At 38.2% G+C, this 19,927-nt stretch overlaps 1 protein-coding gene and 1 long non-coding RNA gene across 5 annotated transcripts; one reads left to right on the top strand and one right to left on the bottom strand.

The window, feature by feature from the left end:
• Positions 1–330: 330 nt before the first annotated feature.
• On the top strand, positions 331–10,168 carry KRT222 (keratin 222). 4 transcript variants are annotated; one of them, XM_006940329.5, is made up of 6 exons: positions 331–527; positions 3,623–3,751; positions 4,456–4,676; positions 7,224–7,300; positions 7,475–7,610; positions 8,044–10,168. In XM_006940329.5, the coding sequence occupies exons 1-6, from the start codon at positions 432–434 to the stop codon at positions 8,270–8,272; spliced, it is 888 nt and encodes a 295-aa protein (XP_006940391.1). In that variant the 5' UTR covers positions 331–431; the 3' UTR covers positions 8,273–10,168. The 4 variants fall into 4 exon arrangements, with proteins under 4 accessions (XP_006940391.1, XP_019673405.1, XP_019673404.1 ...); XM_019817846.3 differs by having other exon boundaries at positions 363–609; positions 3,627–3,751; XM_019817845.3 differs by having other exon boundaries at positions 363–609.
• LOC123381952 lies at positions 8,500–11,794 on the bottom strand. Its single transcript, XR_006589606.1, has 2 exons — positions 11,454–11,794; positions 8,500–8,620 (listed from the first exon to the last, which is right to left on the bottom strand). It is a non-coding gene; the product is annotated as an uncharacterized LOC123381952 (long non-coding RNA).
• Positions 11,795–19,927: the final 8,133 nt, after the last annotated feature.

Here is a 19,927-nt window from a genome sequence, read left to right as displayed (position 1 = left end):
AAAATTTTAGCTATCATGTTTGCAGCCCGGATTAATTTCCATGCACTATCTTGGGAAAAACAAAATACAATTTCCTTCATCTTATTCCCCATGTCCTTTTCCACAAGGTAAGTTGACCCACACACCCCCCCCCCCAAGGGCTCAACTTTACAGAGAACCAATTTCAGAATACTGCGGATGTTTTCCTTTTTCTGTTCCTTTATGGAGAGTCTGACACATCTACCAAACCGACAGTAGGAGAAAAGGGTTTGCCAAGTATTTGCACAATTGATTAGAGACACAGGAATTTCCGCGGTTGTGAAAAAGGAGCTCTGCGTCTTTAAGGCTCCGCGGAGCTCTCGCTCTCTGCTCGACGCAGACAGACCAGCTCTGCCGCAGCGACTCATCCTATCGATAAGGTTCACTTAGCCAAGGTGGAGGATGGGAAAAGAATGGAGCTGTCCCAGCTACTCAATGAGATCAGGGCAAACTATGAAAAGCTCCTCACGAGAAATCAGATAGAGACCGTGCTCTCAACAAGGATCCAGGTAATGATTTCATACAGACAGGCACCTTCCAGGATAAGGAGACAATCCATGTCTATCCAATTCCTGTCCCGGCCTCTCTGAGGTACAGTATTTCCTTTTCAATGCAGCGTCTACTGGGGAAGGAATTTAGGTTTTACTGCAATGTGACTGGACTACAGGGGGAAACGCTCTAATTAGACTATTAAGTGACCATTCAATGAATGTCAATTGATGCATTTGATTTTTGTATCAATTAGGAGGTTACTATCATTAACGAAACATGGGGCCAACATACAATAAAATGGGGCACTCTAACCTCTTTTAGACATCCTTCAGCAAGGAAGTATTTCAAATACCCTTCGAAGATATTACGGAGTTATTTATAGAGATTGTTTAAATAACATCTTTAATATGGCAAGCTTTCTAGTAAGATTTATTAGCTTGCATACTTTGTAGAAATAAAACTAAGTAAAATATTTCTGAAAGGTTTCCATCATCGTTTTAATGAGCTCAGTTTTATACCAGATTGTTATAAATAGAAATTACCTGAATATGTGAACATGACATTCAGAAGCAGTGGTATAAATTGGGACAAATCGAAATTCCCCACATTGATAATGACTCCCCACTTATACAGTTTTGCTTGTGTACTACAAGATGAGAAATGTTTATTTCCAATAACATTGTCCAAGTTATTGGACAAGCCATGAACTATTTAAGCACTGAAAAAAAAGAGAAAGCCAAGTTAAATAAGGGCTGACTCTCAATTTCATAGACTTACTTTGCTTTAAAGTGACAATCACATTTAGCAACTCATGAACACCTCAAATGTTTAAATAAATGCACAAATAAATAATTTAGAAACAAAAATTTACAAATTCAGGATTTGGGGGGTTTTGTTTGTTTGTTCATTTCGTTTACCTATCATATCTGAGTTCAAGTTCTAGTCCAGGCACCCAAATATGGCAAAGAGTGAACTTAAGAACCTCACTGAAAGGGAAAAAATATTTCCAGGAAATCATAGGGCTTTATTTCATTAGCAGTTCATTTTTGGTAACAATATAAATTGCACCTCAGGGTAATATTCTCAGTCTTCACAAAGAATGATCAGTATCCTAAATCAAGCAAAGTCACTGGAATATTTAAGTACTGGAATAGTTCACTCACCTTTTGCAAAGAGAAGGGAAAAAATTAATAGATGACAATTTCTGAAAATTATAGATCAAGGAAACTATTTTGCAATGGTACCAATACAAGTTACCTAGTTTGTAAGTCATGATGCCAAAATGAGTAAATTAAAGTAAAAGGGAAAAGTTGCAGTAACTTGTTTCGAGTCTTTTTAACGTCAGGCTACTTTAGAGGATTTCTTTCAAGGAATTCAGAAATTCAGAGAAGCCTGATTATTATAAAATAAAAAAACATAAGCTTTTGGTGATTCATTGTTGTAGAATAAACTACCCCAAAATTCAGTGGATTAAAACGATGGCATTGTCTCTCATGATTCTGTGGGTTGACTGGGTTCAGTGGGGGTGATTCTTCTGCTACATGTGACGTTGGCTGAAACTATAATCATCGTGGAGCACAATTGGGCTAGGACATCCAAGGTGGCTCACTCATGTGTCTGGAACCTCGGCAGGGGGTTTTGGGAAGGCTGGCTCAGCTGAGACCATTGGGTTTGTTTCTCCCTCTCCATCTGGCCTGTGCGTGATCTCTCCAGCAGCATATCCAGACTTCTTAACATGCTGGCCCAGAACTCCCAAAAGCACAGGAGTGCAAGTTTTCAGGGCTTCCTAATGTTTAGGGCTAGAATGGGCACTTCTGCCACATTCTACTGGCTAAAGCAAGACACAGGTCTGCCCAGATTCAGTTTGGAAGGGGACCACACGAGGACATGAATTTGGGGAGGTGTGGTTCAGGGGAGGCCATCTTTGGACTCTAGCTGCCACGCGAACATAGCTGCCAGTTTCATACACAATCCAAAAGACCGGCAGACACGAGCATTGTTATGCTCTCCTATTTCCTAAGTTCTTGACATTCTGTTTTGTAATTGCTCTGGTATGTATTGCTGCTTGACTTTACCAACATAGCGCTAAGAGCAAGTGATACAACAAACCTAAAGAAATGTATGAATTTTGTTCTTTAATGCCTTGCCCTGAAGTTTGTAAACGTTCATTTACTACAATGTTTGCTTTAAAAAATAGCTATTGTGTCATCAAATTAAAATTTTTTATTTCAAAATGCATTTTGATAAAAACATTAAAAAGTTATTTTTGCTTTAAAAATTATACAATCAATTCCTTCCATTGCTCCTGCTGCTTTTGGGGCCAAATGTTGAGAATTCTATCAAAAGATACTTTCATTTGATTTGAACATCAGCATAAGAACATTTAAAGCCAAATATAACATATTCCATTTATTATTTAATATGTCGACATTTAGAAAACAATCTTTAAAGATGTAATTTTTGCTACTTCCCTAGATACCCAAGATTAACATGCTTTCCAAAAAGATCATTTGAAAAGGGTAAATCACCAGTGGGTTCTCTTTATACGGAAGTCTATTTTAGAGCTTCTAATGCCTATGATAACTTAATTCTCTAAATTATTCATAATATACTTTCCAGCAGTGTTTAATCCCCGTCCATATACCCAGTCCCAGAATTGATTGGTTTAGAGTATATGGCTGTTTATATGCTTTTACAAAGCAGCCTACAAGAAAATATGGGGCGAAATAATAGCTGAGCTTCAAATCCTTCTTCCTGAATAATGCCATAAATAATAGAACGTTCAGAATCAGAGGTCTCAAGCTTAGATCCTGCAAGCTGTTACTTTTCACTAAAATAGATGTATTTTTCTCTGCATTTCCTAGACTGTCATAGTAGGAAGAGACTTCTAAGGTTCATCTTATACCTGAGAAAACTAAAGCTCAGCATGCAATCCACTCACTCCCATACCTGATTAATTAGTAACTAAGCACTGGAACACACATTTGAAATTTAACAGGTTAAAGAAAAAATGAGACACCTATATTATGTTTTTAGGATTTACTTTTAAAGGTCTCATTTTCAAGAGTGCTCTTTGTGTCTGTTGTTCTTGGCGGTGGTGGCTTTCTTAAAGCTAGAAGAAGATATGAGCAAAAAAATGGACAAAGACGAAGAGGCTCTAAAAGCAGCTCAAGCAGAACTCAAGGAAGCTCGACGCCAGTGGCACCACCTGCAAGTGGAAATTGAATCTCTCCAGGCGGTGGTGAGAATCATCTTGATCTTACGAGTGACGGGCCCACTCAGTCCCCAGGCATTTGCTGATTAAGAGAGAGAAAGGAATAATGCCTATTAACTTCCAGCGAGAAACTGAAAATCAAGGCCACTGAAATCTATCCCTGGTGCTAGTTCGACTACCCTGCTCCGTCCATCGTGGCCACGGCTATTAGCAATTCACTCGAGGTTTGGTTCACGCCTATAAAAAAGGAAGTAATCCTTGCTTATCATCCTGGGGTTCTCTAATTTCTGGCATGGGAGAACATAGCGTTTTTCGTTATCCAAAGTTGTAACTGTGGGGAGTCTTCTATCTACACCCCTGTGACTTGTAATAGTAAAAAAATATTTAAACGCTTTCCTAACGTGCCTTTAAAAGCAGCCTGCTCTGCTTTGACATATGATATTCTACATTTTCAATTTTTAAAAATCAGAGTGATAAGTCAGTTACATTGTAGATTTTTTTGTTGTTGTTTTAAGAATTATCACAGGATCCCTTTGAAATAGTACGCTCTCTAGCTATGATTTTTGTCATTTGAGTCATACACAAAGTTGTAAGGAAACATCTCTTGCATAAGTGATATACTACGATTGCAAACCTTTAAGAAAGAACACAATCGAATGAAGGCATTACACATCAGATTCAGAAACACATTTTGTTGCACTGATTCACTGATGACAATCTGTATAAAACAGGAAAGGGGCCTTGAAAACTCCCTACATGCCAGCGAGCAGCATTACCAGATGCAGTTGCAAGACCTAGAAGCTGTGATCGAAGGACTAGAAAAAGAGCTACAGGAAGTAAGGCGCGGCATCGAAAAGCAGCTTCAAGAGCACGAGATGCTTCTCAACACAAAGATGAGGCTAGAACAAGAAATCGCCACTTATCGCCGCCTCCTAGAAAAGGAAGAAATCAGGTACCTAATTCCATATACGGTACTTAATGACAAGTGGCCAGAAATACAGAGTCACTTACATCTTTGTTGAGGTAGTTAGAAATCACATCTAAAACCCCAACATCCAGGGCACCTGCATGGCTCAGGTGGTTAAGGTGGGACTCTTGATTTTGGCTTAGGTCACGCCCTGCATCAGGCTCTGCACTGACAGTGTGGAGCCTGCTTGAGATTCTCTCTCTCCCTCTCTCTCTCTCTCTGCCCTTCCCCTGCTCCCTCTCTCTCTCAAAAATAAATAAATATTTTTTTTAAGTTCATTAAAAAAAACCAAAAAACCAACATCACCACAGCATGCTCACTGAGTTCCTAAACAAAATAGGATTAAGTAGGCAAAGAATATGTGGAGGAACTATTTTCAGCCTCCCAAAATTATGAACAGAATGGCCAAAGTCGGGCACATTAGCTACAACAAGGAGCGTGTCAAGCCTAGAACAAACTGTGAATAATTCTCAGTTGCTACAAAAATGACCTTTCTTAACTTCCTCATTTTCCTTGCCATTCATCTCTTTTAGAATTAGTCACTGTCTTCCATGGACCACCCACAAAGAAAGCTTGGAAAATTCACCTATGACCACATCTCCCCACCCAAGGCCCACTCCCATCACACATCAAAAGCCAAAATTAATAATGATAATAATAATTAATAATAATAATAAAACAGGATTATGTTACAACCATAAGAAGTTTAGTTCTGAGCACATGTTTTGAAAGTCTTCCAGATGTCCTGATAACAAAAGGTATCAAAATATCACAAGAGAAATTCTTACTAATTTACAGTTTCATAATCTGTAATCACGTATAAGGTCACATGGCTCTGAACACAGCACAACCTCCAATTTTCCGTGTTCCCGTGGAAAGAAACTTTCATTCTTGCTTGCTTCAGAATTCTTAGTCCTCTACAAAATTAGAGGAAACTACTTTAACGTATAAGTCTTGACATTTATTAAGTGTCTTGACATTTATTAAAGCTTTGAAAAACACAAAGTGAATTCCAAATCTACCGCTTACTAACTGAGGGACACGAGGCAAGTTACTGAACCTCTCTGTGCCTCAGGGTTTTTTCATCCATAAAATGGGAATAATATTACCTACCTCATAGGGTTCCCTTGTGGATTAAATAGATTAATGTTTGTATAGTGCTTAAAAGAGTGCTATATAGGGGCGCCTGGGTGGCGCAGTCGGTTAGGCGTCCGACTTCGGCCAGGTCACGATCTCGCAGTCCGGGAGTTCGAGCCCCGCGTCGGGCTCTGGGCTGATGGCTCAGAGCCTGGAGCCTGTTTCCGATTCTGAGTCTCCCTCTCTCTCTGCCCCTCCCCCGTTCATGCTCTGTCTCTCTCTGTCCCAAAAATAAATAAACGTTGAAAAAAAAAATTTTTTTTTAAAAAGAGTGCTATATAAACATACACACACACATATAATTTGTCATTAAATATAATAAGTGGTGGTGGATTTTATTAAATGCCTGATCATTCAAGATGATGATAAAGTGGTCTTTAAACCCGTATTCCTTTAATACAACTTAAAACATTTTCGTTATGCTATATTTAAGATACATGAGAAAGCATCAAGAAGAATCTCACAAACCTCACGTACACACTTCCCCCAGCTCAAGAAATGAAACGTATACAGTATTGTTGCGATCTCTCCACCCCGACCCTAGACACCTAAAGCACATCCCCCCATCTTCTCCTTCTCCCTCAGTCTAACCTGGATCCTGAATTTGATGCTTCTCAGTCTCACACATTCCTTTATACTAATATGTAGATATGTATCCCTAAGCAAAAAGTGAAGATATTTTCCATGTTATTTTATTATTATTATCTTTTTAATGTTTATTTCTTTGAGAGAGAGAGAGAGAATGCAAGTGGGGAAGGGGCAGAGAGAGAGGGACACAAGATCTGAAACAGGTTCCAGGCTCTGAACTGTCAGCACAGAACCTGACACAGGGCTCAAACTCACAAACTGTGAGATCATGACCTGGGCCAAAGTCAGACACTTAACCAACTGAGCTACCCAGGTGCCCCGTGTGTTATTTTAACCTTTATAAAATTACCTACAAATTACCTCCCCCTACCCCCATTCAATGTTATACTTGGGAGATTCATCCATAAAGGTACAGTGTACCCTGGGGCGCCTTGGTGGCTCAGTTGGTTAAGCGTCCAACTTGGGCCTAGGTCATGAGCTTGCCATTCCCGAGTTCAAGGTGTACGTTGGGCTCTGTGCTGACAGCTCAGAGCCTGGAGCCTGCTTCAGATTCTGTGTCTCCCTCTCTCTGCCCCTTCCCCATCACGCTCTGTCTCTCCGTCTCTGCTTTCTCTCAAAAATAAATAAACATTTTTAAAAATTTAAAAAAAGATACAGTGTACTTTTAGTTCATTTATTTTCACTGCTAAGTAGTATTTCCATTGTATGAATATACTACAATTTATCCATTCTCTTATTGGCGAGCATTTGTTTCAATTAAAGGCTAATATGGTCTTGCTTCTATAATATGATTCTTTCCAATTTCAGATATTATGGTTGTATCCAAGGTGAGAAAAAAGAACAAAAACCTACGACAAGTAGAGTTGGTTTTGTTTTACCTTCAGGTGAGTTTCTGATATAAGTAAATGACTTGAAAAGTAAAACGTCATTTATAGTGATTATAAATAAATACTGTACAGTAGCAAAAACAAGCAATGTTTGAGTAAACTTTGACACAGAAATTGACTGACTAGTATTACAACATTGTGATTGAATATTTCATGTTAATGTTTACACAGCCATTATAAATGAAATATCTTTCTCAACCAAACTCCCACAAAAGTATGAGGACGAAAAAGTGGAAACAGTGACCAAACAAGCAATACTGAATGGAAATGTTGTGAAGGAAAGCACAGAGGCTCGTGGCACAATTCAGTAAGTAAAATAATTTTGACTAAGAAACAATAATAAACACACGCAAAGAAATTAACTTCACTTGTGTAATCTCGGTGATCTTTGCATGTTTCCAAACATAATTTTAATATGCTGTGATTCTTTTAAATCCGACATGACTAGATATATATAAACAAAAACCCAGAGGAAGGAGCACTCAACCCTTAATTCACCATTTTTCTAAAATTATAACCCAAACATGTGAATTGCATAGAATTCCTTGGAAATTATATTCATTTGATTTTTAAAGTATGTAAATTATAAATTTCACTATGTCAATTGTGAGTTATGATCCAAAATGTGTCAGTTATGAACTATGCAAATTTCTTGATTTCTTTTTCATATGGAATACATATTAGGTATTTTTAACAGATCCATCCTTCTTTATATGGAAAGGTTTATTTTATCATTTCAGGACAGAGAAAGTGGATGAAGTTATTAAGGAATGGGAAGGCTCCTTCTTTAAAGACAACCCTCGATTAAGGAAAAAATCTGTTTCTCTTCGTTTTGACCTTCATTTAGCAGCCACTGATGAAGGGTGTTTACAGACTAAGCAGGATAATCTACCAGATATAGAAGTCAGGCTTATCATGAGAAGATCATGTAGTATCCCCTCTATCAAACCTCCATCCGGAGCTAATTAATCCAAAGACAATATTTGACTTGATTTGAAAATGACATTAGGGTGGACCAAGGGTAGGCCATAGGGTAGGCCATACTGATCACCCTCTGTCCCAATTATTAAGTATGTATGTTATGATCAATGTGCAATTCTCTTCAGAAAACAAACAGTAAGGAACAAAATTTCTCTGAATCTAATTATGGATGTATTCTTTGAAGAGGGGGAGCTTAAAAATAAAATCAGAAATTCAGTATGGTTTCTATTTTATTTACTCCACACAGTCTTCTCTTTTTTCCTTGAAATGTTATCGGAGACTGTAAGTGTTAAGCTGGCTTAAATCTTTGAAATTTCACTCAACTGGCCAAAAATTCTAGGGAAAAAGAACAGTTTGTTTAAGTATGATTGTATCACATTAAGAATCCTACTAACTTATGCATCATTATTCCATGACTGGTTATATCTAAAAAGATTTTTCTACTTAGAAAGGAAAACAATTATAAACAAACTTTTAAAGAGGACTCACTATTCACATAGCTAAAAAAAACTTTTTTTGAGACAATTATTTGCACACTTAGAAAAAAAACAGTTACTTCCCATGAGCAGTTCTGAGCAAACTATAGAACACACCCCTCGCTAATTTGATGATTAAATAAAATTAAGTTAATCTTCATACAAAAGCTTTTTGTAATCATTATCTGATTTCCAGAAGAGTAACTTTATTCAAAGAACTTGAAGGTTGTGTCCTCCCCCACAAAAAAATCAGAAGGCCAGCGGCACAAACAAAAGATGAAAATCTCGTTGCTATGGTTACTAGAATAGTTCTCCAATCTCACCATCCCAACTTTTCCATCTGTCAAGCTCAATGTGACTAATTTGGATATTCAGTGTGAGCATTAGATAAGATACTATAAAAAGTATTATAAATATTTCTTGCAATCATTTATGTGAACGATGATAACAGTATTGTTATCTAAGCTATTTGCAGGATTTATGTTTTTAAATTGTTCAAACTGTAATAAATATGGACAGAAAATATATTTGTGAATAAGTCAAGTATTGTTGCAAAGTTTTTTAAACAACCTAATTTGTTTAATACAGGCATATTTATTTATTTTAAGACCTTAAATAATAATACCTGTTTTAAAACATTAGAAATTTATAGGCTATCACTTTTTTTCTAAGCAGAAAAAATGTTGAGTACAACTCACCATACTTTTTCCCAGCTAAAGTGTCATATAAGGGCTACAGCTCATTTAGCATTTTTAGTATAGCCTCTGCAATCTCCCTCTCTCTCTCTCTCTCTCTCTCTCTCTCTCTCTCTATCATTTCAAACAGAACAAAATGTATATTTTAACCAGGAGAAAATTGTGTTAAATAATCTTTAACATAATACAGGGATATAAAATTTTAAATTTTCTTTTTCAATTACTTTAGATTCCTTTTAGCCTGTCTTATCCTATTTAGCAGAAGGGATGATTTTGTTTTGTCAAGGATACAACGGCACGTTAAATGCTTATTCTTGTGCAAGCATCTGACATAAAATACATCCTGTACATAAGTGTTTTCATTCAATATTAGTTACATGCTATGCTACAAACTTTATCAATGCTTTGGAAAAATGCAATCGTATAAGCTATTGTATTAAAGTTACTGTACTAAGCAACAGTAAGCATAATAAAACAATGTATCCCGCGTAATCTATATGCAGTGTTAAAAACAATACTGGGCGTCATGAATGTAACTGCTTGTTATAGTAATTCCACTATGCAGCTCTTGTGTGTATAACATGTACATTTTAAAATACAGTACTTGACTTTATAAAAAAGTTTTATTTGCTTTGGGGCATTTTAAATTGGGATATGAATTTACCAGAGTAAATGATACCACTACAATAAAAAAAAAAACCCTGAAACATGAACTTGAAAGTTGCATTTTATTTGAGTCTGATACATTGTATTAAGTTTACTTGTTCTGATATTACTAGCTCACTTGGGAATGAAGAAATGTGCAAGCATAGTGGAGACAGAACAGTTTTTATACTTTTTTTTGCAAAAGAGAAGTTAAGAATGGTATAGCCGAATAAATGGTATATTCTAATTAAGAGAATCAAAATAATCCCACCATCCTGGGAAAAGTGTAACAGTAGCTATAATTTGCAAAATTTTACTCTGCCCTTGGCACTGTACTCAGCAAAGTTGTACATGATCTCCAAACTTTACAGCAGTCCTACAAGATTTTATCCTCATTTTACGGTGAATAGAACTTAATATTCTGGAGTCTCTGACTTTTGTATATGTCAAAATACAAATACAAAAGTAAAGAATGATTCCAATTACTAATGATTATAGGATCCTAGCCCAGGCACCATCACTAATTCCGCATGTGACCAGAAAGGAATTACTTGAGTCCCCTAAGCCTCAGTGTTCACACTTGAAAACAAAGGAAAGGTGATGCTTGGCAATATTCCTACCTTGATTACAGCACAGAGTTGTTTGAAATAACATACGTGTGAAAATATTTGACAAAGCACTACTCAAATATACAATGCCATTTGGATGAAAATTGTCATTGGGAATTTGTGAGGACAGTTATAGCTGATGGTGATTAAGTAATAGTTCAAAACACAAATGGTAAAGAAATTTTCCAAATTCTTCAATTGCTGCTAAATTATTCTTTCCCAGTGAGTTACCTAATTTGAACTGTTCTACCATGATAGTTTTCAAATTACAAAAGTGTTCTCTAAAGTAAAAAAAAAGAAAAATGCTTAAATTAATTTGAAAGTGTCAAGTGGAAATGTATTATGGAGAGGAGGAGCCAAGATGGCAGAACAGCATGGAAGGTTTTTTGTGTGTCTCGCGTCCATGAAATACAGCCAGATCAACGCTAAGCCATCCTGCACACCTAGAAAACTGATTTGAGGATTAACATAATCTGCACAACCTAAACCCCAGAACTCAGCAGGTACGGATGCAGAGAGGTGAACTGGGGGAGAGAGAAGCCACGGAGGGCAAGGAGCCGCTTTTTCATGTAAAGAGAGGATGGAGACGGGGGGATACAGGAAAAGCACCCCCCAAAAGCAGCTGGAGAGAAAGTGGAAAAGTGGAAACAGCCTCAGGGACTGAACTAAAAAGGGAGAAAGGAGAAAGGAGAGGGTTGAAATTCTATTAAGACTCTATAGAGTCTGAAACGCCGCAGCTCGATACCTGGCAGTGCTCTGGTGAGAAGGGCGAATCCCCAGGAGCAGAATGAAGTCTGGAGGGTCTTCGAGCCACACAGGGAGCGGCAGTTCCCCTGCTGGGAGGACACCTGGTAGAGGCTGTGTGGGTCCCCCAAAGGGAAGGGCCCAGTGGACCCGGGAGAACAACCACATTCGCTGGTGCTGGAACAAAGTTGCTGGGGGTGAAGCCCGGTGCCAGATACACTTTGTGATTTGCCATAATCCCTGAAATGCTGCTGCTACACGATCGTGTGTGAACTTTTTCTGGGGCAGGCTGGCACCCTGCCACAATCTCTGAGCATTGGCAGCAGCATGGTCCCGTGAATGTTCCTGGGTGCAGCTGGCACCCGGCCATTGCTCGGTGAGACCCTCGGCAGAGGGGCAGAACGGGTCAAAGCCGCAGTCCCTCAGAAGAAAGGGGTCGGGAAACACAGCCGCATCTGAGATAAAACTCAGGAGGGAGGTGCTGCCTGGGGCTTGGTCACGGATAGTGTAAAAGCAGGGAGTGGATGGAAGCCGAAGACAAAGGACAGGTGCAGGCTTGCTGGTCAGGGAGAGCAGAGATCCGATACCAGAGACTGGGTAGCTGGGTGACGCCATTTTCACTGCTCCCGCGCATGCGCATACACACCTACATGCGCAACAACAATCCACCCCAGTAAGCTAGGCAGCGCCATCTAGTGGAGAACAGAGCCATTACACTAAGCCCCGCCCAACGGGGCCAATCTCACTCTTCAGGAACACAGAAGAGTGTTCTCCGCCTGCTTAGTTTATGGGCTATAAAGCACTTCATAGTTTGACTTCTAGGGGAAAATGAAGTAATTTCAATTGTATTTCAATCTGTTCGCTGGTCCATCTATTCAATTTTCTTTTTTTTTCTTTTTTCGTTTCTTTTCTTGAATACAGAAACAATTTATTTTTATTTTCAATTTTTATTAAAAAGATTTTTAATTTTTTTCTACTATACTTTTTACTTTTGTGTAAATTTTTTCAAATTCTATTTTACTTCCATCATTTCATTTTATTTCAGTATTCATTTTTTCAAATTTTCCAATGATTTCCTTTTTTTTTCTTTCCCCTTTTTTCTCTAATCTATCAAGCCCTTGTCAACACCCAGACCAAAACACACCTAGGATCTAGCATCATTTATTAGATTGTGTGTGTGTTTAATTTTTTAATTTTAACTTTTTTTAATTTTAAAATTTTTTACCTCATTACTTCTTTTTCTCCCTTCAAAATGAAGAAATGAAGGAACTCACCCCAAAAGAAAGAGCAGGAAGAAACAAAAGCCAGGGACTTAACTAACACAGATACAAGCAAGAGGTCTGAACCAGAATTTAGAATCACGATAATAAGAAAACTCGCTGGAGTCGAAAGTAGATTAGAATCCTTTTCTGCAGAGATAAAAGAAGTAAAAGCTAGTCAGGATGAGATAAAAAATGCTATAACTGAGCTGCAATCACGGGTGGATGCCAACGGCAGCAAGGATAGATGAGGCAGAGCAGAGAATCAGCGATATAGAGGAAAAACTTATGGAAAATAATGAAGCAGAAAAAAAGAGGGAGACTAAGGCAAAAGAGCACGATTTAAGAAATAGAGAAATCAGTGACTCATTTAAAAAGAACAACATCAGAATGATAGGGGTCCCAGAAGAGGAAGAGAGAGAAACAGGGATAGAAGGGTTATATGAGCAAATCATAGCAGAAAACTTTCCTAACCTGGGGAAAGATACAGACATCAAAATCCAGGAAGCACAGAGGACTCACGTTAGAGTCAACAAAAAAAAACAACCATTAACAAGTCATATCATAGTCAAATTCACAAAATACTCAGGCAAGGAAAGAATCATGAAAGCAGCAAGGGAAAAGAAGTCCTTAACCTACAAGGGAATACAGATCAAGTTTGCAGCAGACCTATCCACAGAAACTTGGCAGGCCAGAAAAGAGTGGCAGGATATATTCAATATGCTGAATCCGAAAAATATGCAGCCAAGAAATCTTTATCCAGCAAGGCGGTCATTCAAAATAGGAAAGACTAATAAAAGTTTCCCAGACAAACAAAAATTAAAGGAGTTTGTGACCACTAAACCAGCCCTGCAAGAAATTTTAAGGGGGACTCTCTGAGGGGAGAAAAGATGAAATACATACATACATACATACATACATACATACATACATACATACCAAAAGCAACAAAGACTAGAAAGGACCAGAGAACACCACCAGAAATTCCAACTCTACAAGCATCATAATGGCAATGAATTCATATCTTTCAGTACTCACTCTAAACATCAATGGACTCAATGCTCCAATCAAAAGACATAGGGTAATAGAATGGAAAAGAAAACAAGATCCATCTATATGCTATTCACAAGAGACCCACTTTAGACCTAAAGACACCTTCAGATTGAAAGTAAGGGGACGGAGAACCATCTATCATGATATTGGTCAACAAAAGAAAGCCGGAGTAGCCATACTTACATCAGACTATCTAGACATTAAAATAAAGACTGTAACAAGAGATGAAGAAGGGCATTATATGATAATCAAGGGGTCTATCCACCAATAAGACCTAACAATTGAAACATTTATGCTACAAATGTGAGAGCACCCAAATATATCAATCAATCACAAACGTAAAGAAACTCATTGATAATAATACCATAATAGTAGGGGACTTCAACACCCCACTCACAGCAATGGACAGATCATCTAATCAGAAAACCAACAAGGAAACAATGGCTTTGAATGACACACTGGACCAGATGGACTTAACAGATATATTCAGAACATTTCATCCTAAAGCAGCAGGATATACATTCTTCTCCAGTACACATGGAACATTCTCCAGAATAGACCACATACTGGGACACAAATCAGCCCTCAACAAGTACAAAAAGATCGAGATCATACCATGCAAATTTTCAGACCACAATGCTATGAAACTCAAAATCAAACACAAGGAAAAATTTGGAAACATAACAAATACTTGGTGACCAAAGAATGAATGGGCTAACCAAGAAGTTAAAGAAGAAATTAAAAAGTACATGGAAGCCAATGAAAATGATAACACCACAACCCAAAACCACTGGGACACAGCAAAGGTGGTCATAAGAAGGAAGTATATAGCAATCCAGGCCTTCCTAAAGAAGGAAGAAAGGTCTCAGATACACAACCTAACCTGAAACCTTAAAGAACTGGAAAAAGAACAGCAAATAAAACCACAAACCAGCAGAAGACAGGAAATAATAAAGATTAGAGCAGAAATTAACGCTATCAAATCCAAAAAAAAAAAAAAAAACAACAAAAAACAAAAAACAAAAAAAACCCAGAACAGATCAATGAAACCAGAAGCTGGTTCTTTGAAAGAATTAACAAAATTGACTGGCTAGTGGTTTACTAGCCAGTTTGATCAAAAAGAAAAAGGAAAGAACCCAAATAAATAAAATCAAGAATGAAAGAGGAGAGATCACAACCAACACAGCAGAAATAAAAACAATAATAAGAGAATACTATGAGCAATTATATGCCAATAAAATGGGCAATCTGGAAGAAATGGACAAATTACTAGAAACATATACACTACCAAAACTGAAACAGGAAGAAATAGAAAATTTGAACAGACCCATAACCAGTAAAGAAATCAAATTAATAATCAAAAATCTCCCAAAAAACAAGAGTCCAGGGCCAAATGGCTTTCTAGGGGAATTCTACCAAACATTTAAGGAAGAGTTAACACCTATTCTCTTGAAGCTGTTCCAAAAAAATAGAAATGGAAGGAAAACTTCCAAACTCTTTCTGTGAAGCCAGCATTACCTTGATTCCATAACCAGACAAAGATGCAGCTAAAAAGGCAAACTATAGACCAATTTCCCTGATGAACATGGATGCAAAAATCCTCAACAAGATATTAGCCAACCAGATCCAACAAAACATTAAAAAAATTATCCACCACAACCAAGTGAGATTTATTCCCGGGATGCAGGTCTGTTTCAATACCCACAAAACAATCAATGTGAGTCATCACATCAACAAAAGAAAGTTCAAGAACCATATGATCCTCTCAATAGATGCAGAGAAAGCGTTTGACAAAATACAGCATCCTTTCTTGATAAAAGCCCTCAGAAAGTAGGAATAAAAGGATCATACCTCGAGATCATAAAAGCCACATATGAAAGACCCAACACTAACATCCTCAATGGGGAAAAACTGAGAGCTTTCCCCCTAAGGTCAGGAACAGGACAGGGATGACCACTCTCGCCATTGTTATTCAACACAGTATTGGAAGTCTTAGCCTCAGCAATCAGACAACACAAAGGAATAAAAGGCATCCAAATTGGCCAGGAGGAGGTCAAACTTTCACTCTTCGCAGATGACATGATACTCTATATGGAAAACCCAAAAGATTCCACCAAAAAACTGCTAGACCTGATTCATGAATTCAGCAAGGCTGCAAGATATAAAATCAATGCCCAGAAATCGGTTGCATTCCTATACACCAACAATGAAGCAACAGAAAGAGAAATCAAGGAATCGATCCCATTTACAATTGCACCAAAACCATAAAATACCTAGGAATAAATCTGACCAAAAAGGTGAAAAATCTATACACTGAAAACCATAGAGAGCTTATGAAAGAAATGGAAGAAGACACAAAAAAATGGAAAAAGATTCCATGCTCCTGGATAGGAAGAACAAATATTGCTAAAAGGTTAATACTACCCAAAGCAATCTACATATTCAATGCAATTCCTATCAAAATAACACCAGCATTCTTCACAGAGCTAGAACAAATGATCCTAAAATTTTTATGGAACCAGAAAAGACCCCAAATAGCCAAAGCAATCTTGAAAAAGAAAACCAAAGCAGGAGGCATCACAATCCTGGACTTCAAGCTGTATTACAAAGCTGTAATCATCAAGACAGTATGGTACTGACACAAAAACAGATACTCAGATCAATTGAACAGAACAGAGAACCCAGAAATGGACCCATAAACTTATGGCCAACTAATCTTTGAGAAAGCAGAAAGACTATCCAGTGGAATAAAGACAGTCTCTTCAGCAAGTGGTGCTGGGAAAACTGGAGAGCAACATGCAGAAAAATGAACCTGCATGTGGTATATTTCTTACACCATACACAAAAATAAACTCAAAATGGATGAAAGACCTAAATGTAAGACAGGAAGCCATAAAAATCCTCGAGGAGAAAGCAGGCAAAAACCTCTTTGATCTTGGCAGCAGCAACTTCTTACTCAACATGTCTCCAGAGGCAAGGGAAACAAAAGCAAAAATGAACTATTGGGACCTCATCAAAATAAAAAGCTCTGAACAGCAAAGGAAACAATCAGCAAAACTAAAAGGCAACTGATGTAACGGGAGAAGATGTTTGCAAACAACATATCAGATAAAGGGTTAGTATCCAAAATCTATAAAGAACTTATCAAACTCAACACCCAAAACACCAACAATCCGGTGAAGAAATGGGCAAATGACATGAATAGACACTTCTCCAAAGAAGACATCCAGATGGCCAACCAACACATGAACAAACGTTCAACATCACTCATCATCCGGGAACTACAAATCAAAACCACAATAAGATACCACCTCACACCTGCCAGAATGGCTAACATTAACAACTCAGGCAACAACAGATGTTGGCAAGGATGTGGAGAAAGAGGATCTCTTTTGCACTGCTGGTGGGAATGCAAACCGGTGCAGCCACTCTGGAAAACAGTATGGAGGTTCCTCAAAAAGTTAAAAATAGAACTGCCCTATGACCCAGCAATTGCACTACTAGGGATTTATCCAAGGGAGACAGGTATGCTGTTTTGAAGGGGCACATGCACACCAATGTTTATAGCAGCACTGTCAACAATAGCCAAAATATGGGAAGAGTCCAAATGTTCATGGATGGATAAATGGAGAAAGAAGATATAGTGTATATATATACAGTGGAGTATTACTTGGCAATAAAAAATGGAATCTTGCCATTTGCAACTACGTGGATGGAACTAGAGGGTATTATGCTAAGCAAAATTAGTCAGAGAAAGACAAATATATGACTTCACTCATATGAGGACTTTAAGACACAGAACAGATGAACACAAGGGAAGGGAAGCAAAAATAATATAAAAACAGAGAGGGGGACAAAATATAAGAGACTCAAGTATGGAGAACAAGCAAAGGTTACTGGAGGGGTTGTGGGAGGGGGCATGGGCTAAATGGGTAAGGGGGATTAAGGAATCTACCCCTGAAATAATTGTTGCACTATATGCTAACTAACTTGGATGTAAATTTTAAAAAGAAAAGAAAAAAAAAAGAAAAAAAGAAATGTATTATGGGACACGGGCCAAAATGAAACTTTAGTTAAATGTATAGACACATCATTCAAATGATCAACACATAAAATCAAAGGAAAGTTTGTACACAGGGCAGAATCTGCTTCTGTGGCTATAAATGATGATCAGCATGGACACACCGACTGCTAATATTAATGGACATACTACAGATTTTGAAGGAAGGTATGTGTGCAAATCAGTACAAGCCTCTTCTGGTTTCCTTCACACACTTAGACCCTAGGCCAAGGTTGGCCAACTTTCTCAGTAAAAGCCCAGGTAGCTAATATTTTAGGCTTTCCAGGCCATATGATCCCTGTAGGAACGATACCATTCTGCTTTTGTAGCTGAAAGCAACTATAAATAATATGGAAACAAATGGGCATGGTTGTGTCCTAATAAACTACAAAAACAGGGGGCAGCTCAGATTGGGCCTGCAGTAGTCCTTTGCTGGTATCTTCCCCAGATCCTCAAACAAGGTCTGTGGATGCCAGACCATACCTTCAGACTCTCCACGACCATCCTATTTTCATCCTTTTCCATACCACGTGTCAAAGCTCATGTCCCAAATCCTCAAGGTATCTTGTAGGCAATGCAGAAGCTTTTAAAAACAAACCATACTTTGTCAAATTCTACAACACGCTGTGAAATTACTCTGTCCTGGAATCTACCGGGCTTCAAGATTTCACAACTATTTCTAGTGATAGAAACTGAATACCCATAACTTCTGCTTTCACAGACACAGCTGAGAAAATTAACCTATTTCACCATTTTGCCTATCACCAGATTTTTATAAGCTATTTGGCCTGGGAGAACTCTGTCTTCTCTTTCCCTATTTTAAGAAAAAAAAATTCCAGGGGTGCCTGGGTGGCTCAGTCTATTAAGTGTCCGACTCTTGGTTTTGGCTCAGGCTTTGCACAGAGCCCTTTTGGGATTCTCACTCTCTCCCTCTCTCTGCACCCCCCCCCCCCCACTCACAGTCTCTGTCTCTCTTAAAATAAAAAGAAAACTTAAAAAAAAAGAAAACAACCATTTAAAATAGCTTCATTAGAAAATACTACAAACTGCATGGTTCAACGATTGGTTCAAAATCTTTCTGGAGTCACAGATCTCTTTGAGAATCTGTTGAACTACTAACCCTGTACCTGGAAAAAAAAAAAAGTACAAAAAATTGCATATAATTTTAAAGGGTTGATAGACCTCATTAGGGCCTATTCTTGGACTACCTAAGTATCTAAGGACTGTAGTTTTTCCCTTGTTCTCCCATTTTCTCCTTCTCCTTCTTCCTTCCCAGCCACGGCTCTCTTCCTATCCCTCATTCTGTCTCCTTCCCCAGCTTCTTCCTACAGCACTGTGCAAAGAAATCAAAGAGACCTGGGCTTAAATCCGGCTTAATCACTTACTAGTTTTGGCTTCCCTGTTTGAGAAAGTATGGGTACGTGTCAGAGAGGAAAGCAGACCAAGTTCCTGGATCTTGCTGCCAGAAAGAAAATTAAACTCCTTGGGCCTAAGACTATCTCTGGGGTTTACCACTAGGTTTCTGTAAGGGTTCCCAACACCCTTTATAGTTACAATAGTTTCAATAGTCATATTAATGATGCATCTCATATTTTCCAGGAATAGTCACCATTCCAAAAACACCCTGTTTTCCAATAAACACCCTAGTACATACAAGATCATACCTGAGTTTGCCTTGGGGGGGGGGGGGGGAGGGGGAGACACAACACAGTGTAAGTAGAGTCAATCTTGGTGAATATTTCACTCTTCAGTCTTAATTTCTTCAGGACTAGGGAATAGATTTTTTTGTCCATTATATTCTGTCTGTATTCTCCCTTTCTTTTTTTTTTTTTTTTCTCAATGTTTTTATTTATTTTTGGGACAGAGAGAGACAGAGCATGAACGAGGGAGGGGCAGAGAGAGAGGGAGACACAGAATCTGAAACAGGCTCCAGGCTCCAAGCCATCAGCCCAGAGCCTGACGCGGGGCTCGAACTCCCGGACCACGAGATCGTGACCTGGCCGAAGTCGGACGCTTAACCGACTGCGCCACCCAGGCGCCCCAAGTATTCTCCCTTTCTTAATTTTGCAAATCTTTGGGAATGGAAAAAGAGCCAAGCAGAGA

The sequence above is a fragment of the Felis catus genome, chromosome E1 (genome assembly GCF_018350175.1).
Source record: "Felis catus isolate Fca126 chromosome E1, F.catus_Fca126_mat1.0, whole genome shotgun sequence".
Taxonomy (NCBI): domain Eukaryota; kingdom Metazoa; phylum Chordata; class Mammalia; order Carnivora; family Felidae; genus Felis; species Felis catus.
Note: the sequence above shows the minus strand (reverse complement) of the source record. Positions and strands in the feature narration are given on the sequence as shown.

What these genes read in the sequence shown, in the direction of transcription:
- KRT222 (XM_006940329.5), top strand. Translation starts at nt 432, where the DNA reads ATGGAGCTGTCCCAGCTACTCAATGAGATCAGGGCAAACTATGAAAAG. An exon ending in TGGTTTTGTTTTACCTTCAG is followed by an intron (nt 7,301 to 7,474) that starts GTGAGTTTCTGA and finishes ATGTTTACACAG; the next exon opens with CCATTATAAATGAAATATCT. An exon ending in GAGGCTCGTGGCACAATTCA is followed by an intron (nt 7,611 to 8,043) that starts GTAAGTAAAATA and finishes TTATCATTTCAG; the next exon opens with GACAGAGAAAGTGGATGAAG.